General features: G+C 31.7%; 2 protein-coding genes across 2 annotated transcripts; both read left to right on the top strand.

Annotated features, from left to right (window-relative positions):
- The first annotated feature begins 6,369 nt into the window (after window positions 1–6,369).
- On the top strand, window positions 6,370–14,871 carry LOC135130057 (sialin). Its single transcript, XM_064057371.1, has 5 exons — window positions 6,370–6,508; window positions 13,143–13,314; window positions 13,367–14,307; window positions 14,363–14,483; window positions 14,538–14,871. The coding sequence occupies exons 1-5, from the start codon at window positions 6,450–6,452 to the stop codon at window positions 14,727–14,729; spliced, it is 1,485 nt and encodes a 494-aa protein (XP_063913441.1). The 5' UTR covers window positions 6,370–6,449; the 3' UTR covers window positions 14,730–14,871.
- Window positions 14,872–19,499: 4,628 nt separating this feature from the next.
- LOC135130262 (NADH dehydrogenase [ubiquinone] 1 alpha subcomplex subunit 6) lies at window positions 19,500–20,098 on the top strand. The gene is made up of 3 exons (XM_064057617.1): window positions 19,500–19,676; window positions 19,726–19,841; window positions 19,896–20,098. Exons 1-3 carry the CDS (start codon window positions 19,550–19,552, stop codon window positions 20,022–20,024), a joined length of 372 nt encoding a protein of 123 aa, XP_063913687.1. The 5' UTR covers window positions 19,500–19,549; the 3' UTR covers window positions 20,025–20,098.

The following is a 20,098-nucleotide window of genomic DNA, read 5'->3' as shown; positions in this document are numbered from 1 at the left end:
TCTATAAAACTGAAAAATCAAAAACTTGAAAAATTGAAATTTTAAAAAATTAAAAATCAAAAAATTCGAAAATCCCAGCATTGAAATTCGAATAATTAAAAAAACGAACAAGTATAAAAACGAAAAATTATAAAACTGAAAAATTGGTTCATTACAAATCGGACAAATGAGAAATCGCAAATTGCAAAACTATGAAACTAAAAAAAAAATGAAAAATTATAAAACTAATATACTAACTAATATAATTATAATTGTAAAATCGAAAAATTATTAAACTGTAGGTAAAGCTAAAAAATTGCACACATAATTAAATACAAAATTGAATATGGAATAATTTTTAAATCGAAAAATTGAAAAATCAGATAATTGTAAATATAGACCAGTGGTTCGCAAACTGGGTGCCGCGGCACACTAGGGTGCCGCGGATCCCCCAAGAGGGTGCCGCGAAAATTTTATAATGATTTTAATAAATATAAGCACAGAACCAACTTTAAAAAATAATAATTGATGATCTGATTTTATTAATATGGTACAACTAACTGTTCAGTAATGGAAAATGTGTTCTGAACATGTTAATTTTCTTCATACTGAAGTAAGATGGCTATCTAAAGGCCGTGTTCTTTCCCGATTTTGGGAATCAAGAAAACAGATATAAACGTTTTTTGAATCAGAAAATACTGAACAATTTTTTGACCTATTAAACTAATATTTTTGAACACTTAAATAAAATATGTACATTCAAGTATGCAAGGTAGAAAAGAAAATATTTTAACCTCCAGTGAAAAAATTTTGGCATTAAAAGACAAGCTTAAATTATGGAAAACAAATATTTATAAAGCAATCTTAACATCAATTACATATTATACAAACATGTGATAAAGTGTTTTTGATAATAAATTAGTTACAATTAAAACTGTTCTTGGCGGGGTGCCGCCAAATTTTGTTTAAAATTTTAGGGTGTCATCAATCATAAAAGTTTGCGAACCACTGATATAGACAAATTAAAAAATTTTAAAATTGAAAATTTCAAAAATTATAAAATGAAAAAAATCAAAAATTTTGCTAAATTATGAAACTCAAAAACCTATAATTCTAAAACTGAAAACTTGGTAAATCAGACAACTGTCAAATAGAAAAAAATGGATACAAACACTAGAGAGAGGGAGTGAGAGAGAGTGAGAGGGGGGGGGGGGGGGAAGAGAGTGGGAGAGAGAGAGAGTCGAAAATGGTAGACTAGTTTTTTCTTACTGTAGGAGTCATGAAAGGTGGAGAAAACATAAAAGTGGTCATTCGTCCGATGGGCTCGATGAAGAATCAAAAAGTTGGAAATTGGAAATCGAAAGTTTGAAAAATTAAAAATCAAAAATTGAGAAATTAATAAATGAAAACCGAATAATTCATATCAAAAAATGTAACATTCAAAAATAAAAAAAAAAAATCGAAAATCTGAAAAATCGGTTACCTATAAAAAGGAAAAATTGTAAAATAATTACATTGGACAATTAAAAACTTGAATAATTAAAATTGAAATTTTGTACAATCAAAAATAAAAAAGTTGAGAAATTGTAAAATTGCAAAATTAAAAAATGGATAATTGTAAACTCGAAAACTTAGTAAGCTGTAAAGTGCAAAATTGCAAAATTATTAAAATGAAAAATCGAACGACTGAAAACTGAAAAATCGAAAAACCGATTCATTAGAAACTGCGTAATTGAAAACTCCAAGCATGTATTGTAAAAATAAAAAAAAATGGTGAATTATTAAACTGAAAAATCGTATAATTCTAAAATTCAAAAATCTCGAAAAATTAAACAACTGTAAAATAGAAAAAAATTAAATTGGAAAATTGAAAAATTGCAAAAAATTACGAAATTGAAGTACCAAAAACTTGCAAAATTAGAAACCAAAATTTTAAAATATATATGTATGTATAAAAAATAAAAAAATTAGGAACTCTAAACAATCAAATTCGCATCATTGAAAAATGAAAAATTGGAAAATCGGATAGCTTTAAAAACGTAAAATTGTAAAATAATTAAACTGAAAAACTAAAAACTTGAACAATTGTAAGTAAAATTTTGAAAAATTAAAATTCAAAAAATTGAAAATGTGCAAAATTACAAAATTGAGAAACTAGTATAATGTAATGTAGACAGAACTTGAAAAATCAGGTAACTGTAAAATAGAAAAAAATTAAATTGGAAAATTGGAAAATTCCAAAATTACGAAATTCAAAAATCAAAAACTTGAATAATTAGAAATTGAAATTTTGAAATACACGTATGTATGTTAGAAATCAAAAAATTAGAAAATCGAAACAATCAAATTCGGATAAATGAAAAATGTAAAAATGAAAAATAGGATAGCTTTAAAAACGAAAAATTGTAAAATAATTAAACTGAAAAACCAAAAACTTGAAAAATTGTAAGTGAAATAGTGAAAAATTAAACTTCAAAAAATTGATAATGTGCGAAATTACAAAATTGAAAAATTGGTCTAAAGTTATGTAGACAGAACTTTCCTCGCCCGGAGTACAATGCAGAAATCCAGCTTTTTCGAAGAATTATAATATGTATTTAATTTAGCAAATTTTGTTTTTTATAAGCCCAGTAAGTTAAAATAAAGTTCTAGAAACTAAGGTTGAGAATTATTTACAATTTATTAATGAAAAATACATAAATAAAATTCCAGGCACTAAAAATGTCTATATGAATCGTACAATAAATTTACAGTCGGAAATAATTACATGTGTACGTTATTGTATACTAGGTATATATATATGACCGAAAAAAAGTTGTAAAGCATGCTTTGGATTTTTTTTGTTGCCAGAGCTGACGAGTCCTATCAGTCTTGTATGAGAGATGTCGCGTGTATATTCTTACGAAGTAAACCCATACGCCGCCCCAATACGACGCCTATGGGTTTTGTAGTATGTACGGCGATGATGAGTGACTCATTGTCGGTGACGGCGGCCGAGCGGCGTTCGCTGAGGAAAAGCCTGGAAACGGAAGTTACGATGGGTATTCCAGAAAGACCTCGATCATGGAACCTCTAGCAGGAAGTATGGGTTTAAATACAGGCCACTTTCGGGAACGAAATTATTCAGCCGACGAGTCGAGTTCAGTGAATGTTGAGCATCCAGTCAAGCGGCGGCGGAAGTATTTTGTACATAATCGCTGTGTAATTAGTCGTGTAAATTTGAGTTACTAAGAAATAAATTGTTGAGTTTTACCCACGCCGATTTTTTAATCACCGATCAACATAACAATATTTTGAGTATATGTAAATTAATGTCAATGATTTCGATAACTCACGTGGAAGACCAAAAAACCAATACATTTTTTATTGCAAATCACAAGTATTTTATAGCAAATGTGCAAAATAATCTTCAGCTTCAGTAACTTTTTCACCTGTATGAAAACGATTTTTATACACTATTTTTGAGGTGCGGAAAAATAAATTAGTCAAGTCAGGAGACCGTGCAGGGAAATCAATCAGTCGATTATCATAGAATTCATGCAATAATCTCATCGTTTCTTGCGATTTATATGCCGTTGCAATGTCCTGGTGGAAATAGCCAAACCCGTCGACATTTATTTGTCCCGTTGAAAAATGTAGGTCCAACAATTTACCTTTTTAAAACTGCAATCCAGACACGAATTTTTTGGGGATGTAAAGAACGTTCGATACATTCCTGAGAATTTTTATTTGACCAAATGCTTATTTATTTATTAAAATAGTGAGAAAGATAGAACCAGGCTTCGTCTGAAAAAATTACTTGTTCATAGTGTGATCGTAAAAGTGAGTTTCAGCTTAAAAGAACCAAACACATTTCAAACTCGTACACCATTGTCCTATCAATATGAACATCTACCGACCAGCTACTTTTATGTATTTTCGACGTTTCATGACCCCTAGAGTATGAAAAAATTAGTCCCCCATTTTCGTCTATCTGCTGTTTGCCGTTTATGTCGGTTTTTATTACGTAGATAATCTCCGAAACTGCTGGACTAATTAATTGTTGTCAAATTTTATATGCGTGTTAAGATTATCATACAGATGGTAAAAGGCTAATCAAAATTTGTCTCATTATTCCCACCAATAATGAGATGACGTCACATCAAAATCTTTAATAGTGTGATTTGTGAAATGCCCTGAATTTTTTTATCACAGACATCCAGAATTTTGGAAAAAAAACATATTACAATTTAACTTTGAAAATACAAGACCGAATGTTTTAAGGTTATCGTAAACATGGTAAATCATTAATGAAAATTTAAGAGGTATAAAATCATTTTAAATTTTTAGGTAGTAAAAGACGGTAGTATAACTACCATATGGGCCTGCTCGGTAGTATTTCATTTTTAACTACAAAATCAATCAATTTTAGAATTATTAAAATGAATTATATTTAAATGAATTCTTAACAAAAAAATGTTAGATTTTAATAAAAATTATTAGACACATCCAATTTTTGAGACGTATTATTCTAATAACGAAAAGAAAATCTGTTTGATTCAGAACAATTTTTAGACCCAAAATCAATGGTTTATGATTAGCATACTATTATATTAATTGCATATGTGAAGTGGTGGTGAGTGCATGCGTTTCGTTGTGTTCCGTGAGGTTCTAGTCCTAAAATTGGAAGATTATTGAAACTTGGTTGTTGAGTTACATATTATAAACCAACAGTGACTTTGAAGAAGGGTAATGTAAAATTATCTTGAACATTTTTAATAACGTGGTTAAAGTTTACTGACAACGAGTCTGTTATCAATAAACATTTAAAAAAATATTTATACGGTTATTTCTTTGTCTGTTATACATCGTTCCTGTCATTATAATTCAGTTACTTGCACATAATATCCTGTGTAAATGTAAATTCTCCAGGAAGGACAAGCTTGTGTATTGAGTCTTTAAATACTGAGGTTTTATCACTGCGTAATAGGTTTGATGAACATGTGGAAAATCAGTCTTCGGCATTAAACTCTCATATGACAGCGCCTAAAGATGACTTGCTAAGTTGCTTGAATGAAAAATTCCAACAATTAAGACAATCTCTCTTTGATGATTTGGTTGTAGAAAGTTTTTTTGGGTGCTTTGTTTGACAATAAACTAAGATTCTTACATCACATAAATTCTATTACGACTGCCATCAATTTTAATAATAATGAAAAAACTTTCAGAGTTTAAATAATATATTCGTAATCACTGCTACACGTGTTTCGGTACACAGTACCGTCTTCAGGCAGAAGATAAACTGGGGTTTTTACAGAGCTATTCCTGAATTTATACCTGATTTAACAATAGTGTTTACAAATTTATGTTAAGTAAGGGAGAATTGTTTATTTCGATTTGGCTGGAATTAGTGTATTAAATCTATTGTACCTATTTATTTCCAGACATTCTAACGCGTTTAATTTTGCGCTTTTATTTTCTATGTGTAAAATTTTGAATTCGTCGTTGAAATGATGCTGTTCTTGGATAAGGTGGTTCGCGTACGTAGAATTTGATTTTTTATTGACATATGCTGATTTATGTTCTTTTATCCTTTCCTCAAATTTTCTCCCTGTTTGTCCGATGTATACTAAGGGGCAGTCACTACAACTTAGCATGTAAACTCCAGAATTCGATTTCTTAGGTGACTTGTCTTTACTATTGTTTATTAATTTATGTAAAAATTGTTGGTACGGAAGGAAATTTTATAGCCTGCATTTTGCAGTATTTTTTTTATTATTTTCTTCCGTCAGTGCCATTCATTTTTTTCTTATATCATTATTAAGTACTTTTTCCTTTTCGAGTTTTAATTTTTACGACTTTAGTATTTGACCAATACCCTGGCCCCATAACCTGTTGAGCTTTCGGATTTTACTTTTATTTTTTACTCCAAAAAATTTGCGTATGCGCACAAAGCTGTCTAGTTTCAAATTTAGATTTATAATATGTATTGCATACAGTGAAATTCAAACGTCATGTTAGTTTGATTATCTAAAAATTCTAGATTACCCAAACGATAATCGACTCATTCCAGGGAATCAATATAACACACGAATCATTACCAAATTTAGTTTTACGATTTAAAAACTAGCAACATAAGAATTTCCAATATCTAACATTATGTCTTGTTTGACGAAACTGCACTCATTGAACATGGTAGTAGGTACATATTACATACTTATATAAAAGCCAGCAGTTTATTTAATAAAATTTTCATCGTTCCGATACCTTCGACTCATTTAACCATGATAACATTCTTTGAATTTTTTCCTTCCAATTATTACTATTATTAACAGAATTTTAGCGATTACTGAAAGAACTGATATCGCGAGCGTTGTAAAGGTGAATGGAAATCGAGGACACAATTTACCACTACCTGTTGGTTCCACTAACATTTCACAGCTAGTGCGGTTCTGCAGGTTCAGTGTGAGTGTGGAAGTGTTGTCTTCAATATGGCACTCACAAATGAAAAAGTGCAGTCATATGGTACGGAGGTAGCAGTAGACGAAAGGTAGGAAGAAGCTAAAAGAACAGTTGGAAACAAAGAGTTGCGATAATTTTAAAAGAATCACATTTTCTGTCATCGTAACGAAAGAGAAAGTGATGCTAAAAATGTTACTAGGAAAAGAATGTTAACTATTTTATGAGGTGCCAGATATGGGTGCAACTTATCGTTTTTACCTTGTGATTTGTTTAAAAGGAAATTAAAATTGATTAACAATTTTGTTGTTTACATTGTTATCAAATTTGAGGCAATTTTATTAATGGACCCGGAGTTCTGAGATCTGTCACGAACACAGGATATGAGGTATTGTTATCAAATTAGGTATACGTAAATTGTTTTTAAAATAAATATAATAATTAAATTGTTATCGCTGTTTTTTTTAATTAAAATAATTGATTGATTAAACACACAGAATTTACGCAACCAGCTGTTTTTATTTATTTTGCGATAAAAGATCGGCATCCTGATGCCTACACGTTGACAGATAAGTAGGAAATGTAGATTAGGGCATATTATATATGTTAATAGTAAATATTTGCTAACAATAATTGCCCTTATGGCCCCCACTGAAATATCTGGAGTGCCTATTGGTTAGATTTCATCTTTAGCCGATAAGTTTGTTTTTTATTTCTATGAATGTTTTTAATTCATTAAAGTTGACAAACAGCTGAATTTAAATATTTCTTGAGATAAACAATGACAAATCAAAATTATAAATATTTTAAACTATTCACTATTCACAACTTAATGTAGTATATTTTCGAATAATATAGAAATAAAAGACTGTTAAACAACCAATACTGGTTAAATTGCCTACGTTATTACGTTGTCAGTAACTTTTCCAATAAAGACGCTATTTTTATTGGGCGTTGTAAAAAATATGCTATTGTAACACAATAGGTAATAAATAGAAATTAAAAAACACGCAACATTTTGGAAATAAATTTGAAAAATTTAACTCAAATGATAAATTTTGCAGAAAAAGTTACATGTACAGATAAAAGAAAAAAATATATTTGCGTTTTAGTTGATAATCAGTAGGCGTGCATATTAATTAATTAGTCATAAACTCTGCTATAAACAAGAACGAGTTGACATTATTGAATGGCTTTAATATAGCCTAAATTTATTTAAAATAATTGAAAGTGCACTTAGCAACAAATTGTTAGAAAATCGTGAAAGTAAAGGTTTTTCAGTGAAAATGAACGTGACTGGATAAAAATTCAGTATAATTCTATAATTTGTTTGGGTTGAATTAATTCTCAATACAAACCCAAAAAAAACGGACTGTAGTTGACGATTTTCTCTTTGCAAATATTAATATAGTTAAATCAGTGAGATCAGTAAGGCTAATATTCCATTACAAATAAAAATCTTTTTCATTTTTTTTTTTTTTAAATTAACTTTAAGATATCTTTAAAGATATCCGGAAGAAATTCCTCACCTACGTTATGCGAAGACAACGGGTCGTTATGACACTCCTATAGTTACTAATGGCAAACACCTGGTTGTGTATAAACTTCACATTTGCCGTTAAAAGTCCTTTTACTCCCCTTGTAGCGTAAATAGCTACGATATTACCGATTTAAAACACTAAAGTATTTTTACAATGAATTATCTTTCGAAATGTTTTTTAGCCACTTTGTTACATTCTTTTTGAATTTATGTTTCGTTGTTGTTTTCTAGATTTTTTTCTGTTGTACAAAAATATCAAAATTTGTAAAAAGACATACTGCCACAAAATGTGTAATATGAGATGTCTTCTTTATTGAAAAGGCGTTTAGAGCTTTCAGTGATATTATTGTTTAAAATTCTCAGAGGAACCCAAGATTGTCCGACTATCTTGCAAAATATCTCTCTGAAGGTCAACAAAACTAACGTGCGCAAAAAACACCTTTTATTTGCTCACCAGACGAACGGTAGGTGCAGCTAATTCTCCTCTTGTGAAGATGCTTTCAAACTATATGGATATAGAAAATCATCTAGATATTTTATTTGTACTCTTAATCATGTCAACGGATGTTATAAATTATGACATAACACATGTAAATTCCAAATTTAATGTTTCAAATTCTCTTACTGCCCATTCACAATGGACATAAGGCATAACAAGTACATAAAGCTTACATAAATACATAAAGTTGAAACAATGGAAAACGTATACCCCTGTTCACAGTGGACGAACGTAATTCTTATGCTTATGAACGTTTTATGTAATCCTTGTGTGCGTACACAAAGTTGAAATAAGTTCAACTTTGTGCACGAATTATGTCAAAATTATGTTAAAACCTAGGGACTTTTGAATGCTGCTATTGAATTCCCTTTGACAGTTGGCACTTGGCACTTCACACCTTTGATTATATTATATAAATTATAATCAAAGCTTCACACTGCGAGTCTGTTTAGTACTGCGAGTTGTCAACTTCGAATTTCTTATGAAATTGTAGGTTAGATATTTTGATTGACTCAGTTTGAAGTTAGCCGTTTCTATGTTTAGCCGGGAGTTATTCCGTTCTGCGCTTGCGCCGTTTAACAACTTTTACAGAGTTCACTCTGTCCACTGTGAACGTAGATAAGCATAAGCTAGACACAAACCAAAAACGTAAATTATGTTATGCGCTCGTTCTTATGTCTTATGTCCATTGTGAATGGGCAGTTACAACTGCGTATTGTGTTCTGTAATTGGATCTTTTTTACCCGTTGGACACTGTTCTTAACAATAATAAAAAAAAATAATAATAAAAAATTTCTTTTCAATGTAGGCATTTCAGAAAATTATGTAAAAACCAATTCTCTATTTACTCTATAATTTTTATAAGAAATCATACATAAGTAGTTCTAGTTTTCCAAAATTCCCACTTATTTTTCCGACACTTCTCACAAAAGATGGAAACTTATACTAAATATTTAATGCTGTAATGATTAATTAGTATAATAGCATTATCAGAATCATAATTTTTTCGTAAATCTAAGTAATTTTTTTAATGTGAAAAAATTTAAACACTTTGTTGATAATTTTTCAGTTTAAATTGAATTGTAGTATTAAGGATAAAACGCCTGAATTTTTTAATCTATTATTTTATTTATCTTTTTTAATTGACTTTAGAATCACAGTTTATTTTTGTATTTTCACATAAAAATCACTACACCTATAGGGTTATTTTTAAATATCTGTGACAATATTTTGTTGTAGTGTAAAGGAAATGGAATCTCAATATACAGAGTGTTTATAAAAACATTATTATTTTTATTTTATATTTTTTTTTTGTTTTTAATAGAACAGGCTCTTTTTTTTATTGGCGCATCTTGTTCTGTTTTTTCTTTGGTAAATATTATCTATATTTTAAGTTGATAGTTATTCCAATGTTTTTCTTTTTTGAGAGACACATCAACATTGAAAGAAAAAGAACACAATCAGAGTACGATACAATAATAAAACACAAAATGTTTATTTGAAACAACTGATATAGAAATTTGACAATTGTACCTAACCGTTTAGAATTTTTGTCAGCACTCTGTATACTAAAATTTAACTACTATACCACAACAAAGTCGGTACCTCTGTTTATCTTTCCATAAAATATTGAAACCCAAATCTAAAACATAACATTATTATTGCGACTTTTTTGTTAACTCTTGCATTGCTAAAAAAATTGAGGAAACGTGGAATAACGTGTTTATGTAGGGTACTCTGTTTAAAAAATAGATATCGAAGACCCCTCACTCAGTGACTCACCCTGTATATGTTTTATTTTGTTATTTGTTTATTTGTTTTATTTAATTAATACTCCTATCTGTACATTTATTTAATAAATAATTAAACAGAAATTTAATTAAAAACAGTTGATTTTATGCACAATACACTAATATGAAATGTATAAACTTACAAATTTCGTATTAGTTATACAATTATTATGTATTTAAATATACTAGAATTGATACGATTGTTTTTCTGTAATGGCAAAATAATTTTAACTATAGAAATAAATATGGCAATAAACCAATTTTCTGAAAAAGTTTGTAATGTATTTTATGTATTTTATGTTACTCTTCTGAAAAAACAATAATCTCTCCAAAAAAATTGAAATCCCATTAAAAAAAAACAAAAACTCAAAATCTTCATTGACTAGGAAAGTGTTCCAAATGGCCTTTGTTTATATCAGTAGTACTTTTTAAAATAATTTTCACAAAATCGTTGCAACGGAAATACTTCATAGGTATATCGAAAGTCATCCATATTTTCTAGAATATGAAAAAGTAGGTCTTCACTTCAATCTCTTCATTTCAAACACTAACTAAAAATTCATCTTCACCTAAAATGTGCTAAGTAGATCTCCTTGAAAACGTACAAAATATTACGTTACATTATTTGTGATTTATTAAATCAGTCTTATTTTTAACATTATGCTTATAGGTTCATTATTTTCTTTAAATCACCCTATATAAGTAATTCTAAAAGATATAAATCCACTGATAAAACCCAAGTATAGATTCATAATATCGGTATTGCACATTTTAGATCGGATTTATTCGACAAAATTTTAAGATGACAGCATCGATTTTTGGAGGCTAAGCCTACACATTTTTTTTTTTTAATAATTTAACATGCTTACTATAACCTTAAAACATTTGGAAGAGTTGGGAGCATTCGCCTTCAGTTTCAAAGTTAAATTGTAAAATGTTGTTAAACAATTTTAATTTTATTTCTTTCTCTAAAAATCTGGATGCCTAAGGCAAAAAGTCAATACGAATTTATAAACTATACGTAGGAGTATGTTAATTTATAAAATTTAAATAACATTTATGATGTATAATTTTGATATGACATGGTCACATTGTTAGTGGTGATAATAATTAGACAAAGTTTAGTTAGTGTTTTACCATCTGTACGATATTCCTAACCCTAACACACATATAAAATTTCACAACAATTGGTCAACAATTAATTTCGGAAATTTATCTGTCTGATAAAAATCGACACACAACGGATAGACAGACAGATAGACAGACAGACGGAAACGGGAGAATATTTTTTCGGACTATAAAAGGACTAGGGTTCTTAAAAAAAACATTCATCTGATGGACTCTATTACAAAACTTCCTTAGCTTTACACACGAAAAAGAATAAGATTCCCATAACCAAATTTTGTAAATTCGAATAAATAAATTAGGTACTTAACCATTTTTGAACATAGGTAATTATTATTAATATTTGCAGTTTTTGATGCCGTTTGTGATTTTCCAAATTTTTCTAATTACTCTATTATTTAGACAGAATTATAATGCAATTTTGACTTTTGAATTTAAAATGTTTAAAAAAAGTTATTAGGTTTTTTTTTTGGAAAATTTTCGCTATTTTTTAAACAGTACATAACAGTTGGTCATGTAGTAATCAGTAATGACATACTACATGGTCTACTAAATTCCAAAAAATATATAAATAATAATTGTGTTATTTATAATATTTTATCTTCTTTTTTTCGTAGACAAAGAGAAAAGTAAAGTTGTCTGTATGTCTGTCCGTCTGTCTGTCTGTCTGTCTGTCTGTCTGTCTGTCTGTCTGTCTGTCGTCTATTCTGGTTCTGCCTATTCTCTTAAGTCAATTTTTGTGAAATCATTTATCAACAACATATAAATTAGACAAGTGTGTCACGAAAGTTAAGCTTTATTATCCTCAATTCTGCTACCTAAAGACATTGTGTATGCATTTAAGTTCACCATTTCATGTAACACTTATCTTTTGATACAAAATATCAAGTTTAGATATTATAGAGATGAAAGGTTTAAATTTGTTTAACATAATTCGTAAACTAATATTAATGCCAACCGTCATCAAAACAGAAATGTATATTACTCTGATCTAACCTATTTGAAACTAAACTATGCTGACTAAAATGCGCAGACCATTAGTTTGCTTTTAATTTTTCCAATTACTGAATTTGTCTTTATTACTTTTTTCTGGACGCAGTTGATAATAGATATAAAATGATACATTCAAATTATAAAATTTTATTTACAGATAATTTAAAAATGTTGTAATTTTAGTAAACACTTTATAAACACACGTGCCTCTGAGAGTAATTATCTGTAATTATCTGGTGCTGACAATTTAGTTAAATAATAATTTCATTCAGTGTCTATTGTTTTTGATGACATTTTAATATGATCAATCACGTCTACATTCACATGTAAAATCACTCCGCAGTAGCTCATTAATCTTGGTTGTTATTCTAAAAAGAGCACTACACATTTTTAACAAAAGGTCATTATTTTTAATGAGGTTGTTTGGTCTAACTTTACACTGTTTTTGCACCTTGTTAACTAAGATAGTCATTGGATATGAATCCATATTGAAAATAACATATTTAATAAAGGAAACTGTTAATATATGTACCTGTGTGTGGAAACAAAGTGTGACACATAATAACGTCGTATTACTCCTTAGCAAATGAGTATTTAATACAACAACCAAACAAATAGTTAACTGGCAGCTGTTTCCGCTACATTATATTACTTCAGAAAACATACCAACATTACGCTTAATTAAAATAGTTTCGAAAAATTGCTGCGTAATTTACAAAATTTCCTTGATTATAGTTTCCAAATGTTTAATAATTAATAATTTATTGCTTGTTTTCAGCACTGAAGTCTACCCAAGATGGATGTTCTGGAAAAAACGAAGATACGTAGTGGCAACTTTAGCCTTCTTCGGCTTCTTCAACGTTTACGCCCTTCGGGTGAACCTCAGCATAGCCATTGTAGCCATGACAGAAAACAGAACCGTGACTTTAGACAATGGTACTGTTATTTACGTAAGTTGCACCCCAAGCCCCAAACTAACTGTACTTCAAAAAACTCTTCCAGGGACCAGAATTTGAATGGGACTCCACAATCCAAGGCTACATCCTTAGTTCCTTCTTCTACGGTTACATTACAACTCAGCTATTTGGGGGTTGGCTGAGTGCAAGAATCGGGGGCAAAAAAGTCTTTGGGGGAGGAATAGCCGTCACTGCAGCTTTAACACTGATAACACCATGGCTCGCCAAAACCAGCGTGTATCTCTTACTAGCAGTACGCATAATAGAAGGAATTTTCGAAGGGGTGACCTACCCCTGCATTCACGCAGTGTGGGCTAGATGGGCACCCCCTCTTGAACGAACGCGATTGGCCACTTTAGCATTCTCCGGAAGTTACGTTGGTACCGTTGTATCAATGCCGGTTTGTGCCTACCTAGCTAAAGCCTTAGGATGGCCCAGCATTTTCTACTTCTTTGGGGTTCTTGGACTGGTTTGGTGCGCTGTTTGGTGTATAGTGGTGGCGGAATCACCAGCTGAAGATCCGAAAATTTCCAAAGCGGAGCTTAACTACATAAAAGAGTCTTTGGGACACACTGACACCAATCAAAGAATTCGACACCCGTGGAAAGACATTCTTAAATCTATGCCTGTGTGGGCTATCGTTGTGTCCCATTTTAGCGAAAACTGGGGCTTCTATACTCTGTTGACCCAGCTTCCGAAGTTCATGAAGGAAATACTCAACTTCAATCTGGGTAAAACTGGGTTCATGTCGGCTTTGCCGTACTTAGCTATGTCTATTATAATTCAAATTTCTGGACATTTTGCTGATTGGTTGCAAGAAAAGGGGATTATGACGACGACGCAAGTCAGAAAAGTGTTCAACTGTGGGGCTTTCATTGCGCAGACTGTTTTTATGATGGCTGCAGCGTTTTGGTTATCACCTGTAGGTACCATTATTTGCTTGACTTTGGCTGTGGGGTTAGGTGGATTTGCATGGTCCGGATTTAGGTACTACCAAAAACAGAAAAGTAGTTGTTTTAATTAATTTTGAATGATTTTGTAGTGTTAATTATCTGGATGTAGCTCCTCAACACGCGAGTGTTTTAATGGGGCTGGGTAACACTGTAGGAACACTACCTGGAATTGTGAGTCCCATTATCACTGGATATATCGTCACGACTCCGGTAGGACTTGATTTTTTTTTTTTTTTTGGTTTTCTAATGACTGATTTATTTTAGACTGCCCAAGAATGGCAAATAATTTTTTATATAGCTAGTGGTGTCTACTTGTTTGGTTGCGTATTTTATGGGGTCTTTGCGTCTGGTGAAGTTCAGTCATGGGCTCGTGGTGATGTGAAAACGACAGAAACACCAATGAAGGAACGAGCAACGATGGGTCTTGATAATAAATCGTTTGAACCAGATCTGTAAATAATGGAATAAAAAATAGGTAATTAAAATGTGATAGCTGATGCACTTTTAGCTAGTAAAATACTCCAGTGTCGAAGAACGACGTTATTTTTTAATGTTCCAATAATTGTACATAAATATTTTACAACATCAAATAAAATGCTACAGGAAAACTCTATAGTGTATTTTACATATAGGTACTCACAAAAATTGGTTTGCTCAAAAAATGTGGATTCATGTAAGATTAAGTAGAAGACCAGCATGCATGTCCATGGAGATGGACTGTCTTTTTCCCCAAGAATGACCTCTCATATAATGATGGTACACAACAAAACCTCCTATTGGTAGTAGAAAATTACGTTTGTTCCATCTTGCGATTTCTCATATTTAATGTAGGTGGTCGTTGAGAAGTATTTGAAATTCTGCTACCTCTAAACTCTGAACCATATGAACTGAGGAGTGCTAATGGTAGCTGTTAAGCTTTCGAATTTTACTTTAAGTTCTATTTCTTCAAGACCATTGAAAAATATCTACTTTTTATTTTCTATTCGTCCTCGGTTTTTTTTCGTAGATGACTAGTTCTGTTTCAAGAAACTTTCGACCCTTTTAAAAATTGTATATCCAGGCACTCTTCTTTCAGGAAAACGTTGTGAATTAACACGGGCTGCCAAAAAGGCTTTCTTTTGGCATTCACCATAAATTAACGGCATACCTATTATCCGTTCACGATCTTTACATAGTAGGGTTGGCCATGAAAATCTAGTGAGTTTGTTGGTATTCGATGCAGAAGAATAAAAATTCCCTGAACTTTTTTCGTTAGGTTATGTTTTATTAAATTAAAGGTTAAAAAATATGCCAGAAATATAAACATTGTTGCGGATACTTTCAGTTTTCAGTAGCAATGACCAAGTTAACGGTATCCATTTTTTAGAAAGCATAAAACTTTACTCTATTTAAAACAGTTATTCGGCTTTTTGTAAATGTTTATTTCATATGTAAGGAACAAACACTAAAATTTCACTTAAACATTGTTTTTATATGAATGGGGGTTTTACATACGACTATTGTCGCATGCCACATTTAGCATCTCATCTTTAATTCTCAATCATTAGTTCGTTCTGCTTAGAAATGGAAATTTCGACCTTTGTGAACAGCCTATTTCTATATCTTCCAACTTCTTTTTTCACTTTTATAAGATTACTAAAAGGGTTGGTAAAAGACAACAACCTTGGTCTAGTGTTTTGATGGGTTTAGCTCTTCTGAAACATTTTTCCGGTCTTAAATTGAATGATTTATCTATATAGCTATCACTAATGCTTACGTAAATGCTCTTTATTTGCTTTTACTAAGTACTTCCAAACGCTTATTAATAAGAAGGTTACTATACGCCTTCTCCAGGTCCATGAAGAGTTACAAAAAAAATTAAAATGCTTAAAATTTGGTGCAAAGTAATAACGTGAATGATCTAACTAAAATTATACTTATTTTGTTGTACGTCAGGTAGTTTTTCACATATTACCTTGGTAAATTTAGAACGAAAAATGCGTAAAAATATCACCCCCCGACAAGCTACAATTCACTCCATTTCCATTATTTCGCTATGAAAATCTGTATCATCAGTCATCACCGTCATTTTCAAATTCAAATTCTGAATCAGATTCACCTAGCGAAATAATGAAAGGAGGTATAGAATCATACGAAAGATTTCCCATATTTTTTCCCAATCTGCCAAAATAAGTTTTCCACAATGTTTACAAAAATTTTGCCACATGCTTTGAGTACATTTAGAAAGCGCCTCAAGCCATAAATTCTCCACTCTATTTTTTAATAAAGGTTGAGAATTTATATGCTTGTTGTAATAGTTCTTACAAAATCCCCACGCCATTTCAATTAGACTATATTGACAATGGTACGGAGGTAATCTAAGAACTTCATGGCCACTTTCTCTTTGTGTCTCGTCTACCAAATATCTTTTTTTTCTACTGTTTCTGAAGAGTTTAATTAACCTACAACTGTTTCTTCGAAAATTTTTTGTCAAATTCAACACTATATGTTTAAAGAGCCATTCCTGCATTTCACATTTTTTACTAGAAAAAGTGGGTGGTTTATCCAACTGAACCGAATGAAGCGGTGCATTGTCTAAAACCGCCACACATTTTTGGTTCAACTTTGCCAAAGCAGGAATGAGCTGATTAACCACCCAATTTTGAAAAATTGTCCCGTCCATCGTTTTATGATAGTCTCTATCGTTATTTTTTGAATTTAAAAAATTGTTACAAGCATCCAAGAACCCCGCTGAACAACTCGAGTAGAGAAGAGTAAACCTTGATTCTTCACTTTTAATTTTGGTAGGATTGCTTTTTAGATCAGTATCGTGTACCCAGCGACGAATCGACGAACCATATTGATAGATCCATGTTTCATCCAAATACACGAAAGTCAAATTTTCACAAGAATTTAAAAACTGTAAATATGTTCTCAAAGAAGTAATTTTGGCTGCAACGACATATTTTTGTTCACATAGAATTTTGCGACCATTTACTTCCCTGTGTTTATAACCCGTTGACTTAAGAATTTTGTATAATGTGGTTCGCCCCTATTTAAATTCAAACTGTTCCCTAGAATATGCCAAAACAGTATCTACAGTGAAATATTCGTTTTTTTCATTAAGTTGCCAAATTTGTCGTTGCAGGTTTTTCCGAAACATATAATTTGTAAATAAATCCGTTGGTTTTCGCTTGTCAGATAGTGATGTTTTTAAATTTTGGTCCTCTGTTGATAAAATTTTCGCCACAGTTGATGTTCCCACCTATGAGAAAAAAAATTAAAAAATATTTTACAGCGTATTTTTACATTAGAGAAAATATGTTCGAGACTCTAATAGTTACTTCTTCGAAACAAAGATCGGGCCTGTCTTTTCGAAACTGCAAAAAACATTTTTTTATTGCAATTTTTTGTTGCAGTAAAGCTATTTTAGGCATTTTCTTTTTAAATAATGTCGCAATGATCTGTGAATCTGTCACAATGACAAATTATTATCTATGCTGACAAAATTAAAACATTTGTAATAATTTTTTTTTTTTTTGAATAAATGTGTAAGATAGGTTTGTACTTAACATGTGTTTCTCTGCATATTTTTTATATTTGGGGTGTAAAAGCATGCAGTTAAGAGTTTCATGCTAATTTGGGGCTCGTAAAAATATATATTTCCCAGAAACTGGGAACTGGCCTATGTCCTTTCACACGCCTACTAATGGCCTGCCATGCAGGGGTGCGGGTGGTCCGGCGACGTTACACTTGCATAGCGAATCTGCTATTTAGGGCGATAACCACTTGACTGGTCCATTAGCGAACCCTGATGAGTGACTTGGCCCAGATGGGTGGCCCTGTGTTTTATCGGGATGTTTACCAAAAAGGTCCGAAGGAATAGTTTTCAGTTTTAAGCCGGACGCGATCGGGTGTAGACTACATTCAGCGAATAAGTGACTATTATTCTTGTTATATTATTATAATAAAGAAAAGTGTTGAGGTGAGTGTATCACTGAGTTATCGGTCTTAGGGGTGATGTGAGTGAGATTTCACTAAGGTGTAATCTGCATTGTTAATTGTTGTAAAAGCTAATTGGATTATCTACTGTAATTTGGTGAGTCCGTTCCTTGTTGTTATTGTTGCATTTGACATGATTATTGATAAGTGGTACCGAGTCAGTTGTCAAATAATGTTAACATATTCCTGAGAGATATTGAAATAGTAAAAGTGATGAAATGAGCCTTGACATGTCGAGCTAATTTGATTAGGCTGTCCGCCTTCCTGTGATACCTTTATGCCTGTTGTTGCGGGCGAAGAGACCTGTTGTTGCGGGTTTATGCCTGTTGTTGCGGGCGAAGAAATACCTGTTGTTGCGGGTATGTGCCTGTTGTTGCGGGTACGGTGCGGACATCAATCCTGATGTCTGTGGTCAAAGGACTAGTATCAAAGTGGACACCTCGTGCGGTTATTCCCTTGGTGTCACTGCACCCTTTGGTACTAGACCTGGGATAGTAGCAGGAGCTGGGTGCGTCGCGCGGCCTTCCCCTTCGCCCCTTGTAGACTCCGTACTATACCCTACGACGGTATGAGAGTGAGCACTTCGTGCGGTTTTCCCTTAGTGCTCATTGTACACTCTGTACCGGACAGTATGGACCATGTGTGATTCCAACCATTAGGACAGAGCTCATTGATTGATGAAATAATTGTTAATTAAAGCAGTCATATTCTTGATAAAGTAGTACCAACCTTGATGACTGATAATAAGTCAAAATAACACGGACTCACTATTTAAAAAGTAATACCCGATTAGCAAATTCGCCACATCGACTTTAGGAATCGATGGCTCACATCCCCAATTGCATTTTACAGGGTGCATAATTGTTGTTATGACCGACTCACTTCGACACCAGCCCTCCTGACCAGGCTATAAATGTAATTAATCAGCTATCAACACTGACGACTTAAAAGTGAGTTTATAATTTATGTTATATTAAAATCTGACGTTTGATCATGTGGATAACTGGTAAAGAAATAATGTAACGCCCTCACACACATCAAAAAAAAAATGTGCTTTTTGTTTAAAATTTTTCATCTCTCCTACACATGTGACAGGAATTTACAAATTTTGAACTTTCTGTCAAAATTTAAAGTACGGATTGCGATGTTCTATATTTTAAAGAATTCAAAACAAGAATCTGGAAAGTAAAGATAATGGTGTATTTTGGGTTGCATTTCAAATTTATTCCAGATCTTTATTTAGACTTGTGGATCACCTGTCAACTGTCAACAGTTCAACGTAGAACATAGGCATTATGTCATCGCACGCAATAAGAGCTGGTACCAAGCAAGTTAGACCAATTTTATCTACAGACCGTCACGAAGCAAGACAAAGGGTCCTTAATTTATATAAAGCATGGTACAGACAACTTCCTTACATTGGTTAGGTTTTTTTCACATAACCTCAATTTCACTAACTTTCGATTTCTAGTCAAACAGTATGATATTCCGAAATCTGTAGACAGCCTGAAACAAAAACTGCGTGAAGAATTCCGCAAGAATGACCACCTGCAAGATATTCGTGTTATCGACATGTTGGTTGTTAAGGTATGTAATCGGAATGTTGATTGATTTCCAACAGTAATGATTTGAGTATTACAGGGACAAATGGAACTGAAAGAGACAGTCAACTTTTGGAAACAAAAAGGTACCTTCATGAGTTACTTCAAAGATACTGTAGAACCAAAACCGAAAGATTTTCTTTCGAAGTTCTTATCAGGCCACAATTAGTAGAAATGATAATGCAAGTGTGTTATCAGTATGTATATAAACAAATTAATAAAGTAACATGAGTAGAAAGGTGA

Source organism: Zophobas morio, unplaced genomic scaffold, assembly GCF_036711695.1.
Source record: "Zophobas morio isolate AGI-343-1 ecotype UQ-CSIRO unplaced genomic scaffold, CSIRO_AGI_Zmor_V1 ptg000017l, whole genome shotgun sequence".
NCBI classification, from domain to species: domain Eukaryota; kingdom Metazoa; phylum Arthropoda; class Insecta; order Coleoptera; family Tenebrionidae; genus Zophobas; species Zophobas morio.
This window is presented reverse-complemented; position numbering and strand designations above follow the sequence as displayed.

Excerpts from the sequence above, each read along its gene's own strand:
- LOC135130057 (XM_064057371.1), top strand. The coding sequence starts at position 6,450 with ATGGCACTCACAAATGAAAAAGTGCAGTCATATGGTACGGAGGTAGCA. Across the intron at positions 6,509-13,142 it reads GAGGTAGCAGTAGACGAAAG|CACTGAAGTCTACCCAAGAT; the intron begins GTAGGAAGAAGC and ends GCTTGTTTTCAG. Across the intron at positions 14,484-14,537 it reads GATATATCGTCACGACTCCG|ACTGCCCAAGAATGGCAAAT; the intron begins GTAGGACTTGAT and ends GATTTATTTTAG.
- LOC135130262 (XM_064057617.1), top strand. The coding sequence starts at position 19,550 with ATGTCATCGCACGCAATAAGAGCTGGTACCAAGCAAGTTAGACCAATT. Across the intron at positions 19,677-19,725 it reads CAGACAACTTCCTTACATTG|TCAAACAGTATGATATTCCG; the intron begins GTTAGGTTTTTT and ends TTCGATTTCTAG. Across the intron at positions 19,842-19,895 it reads TCGACATGTTGGTTGTTAAG|GGACAAATGGAACTGAAAGA; the intron begins GTATGTAATCGG and ends TGAGTATTACAG.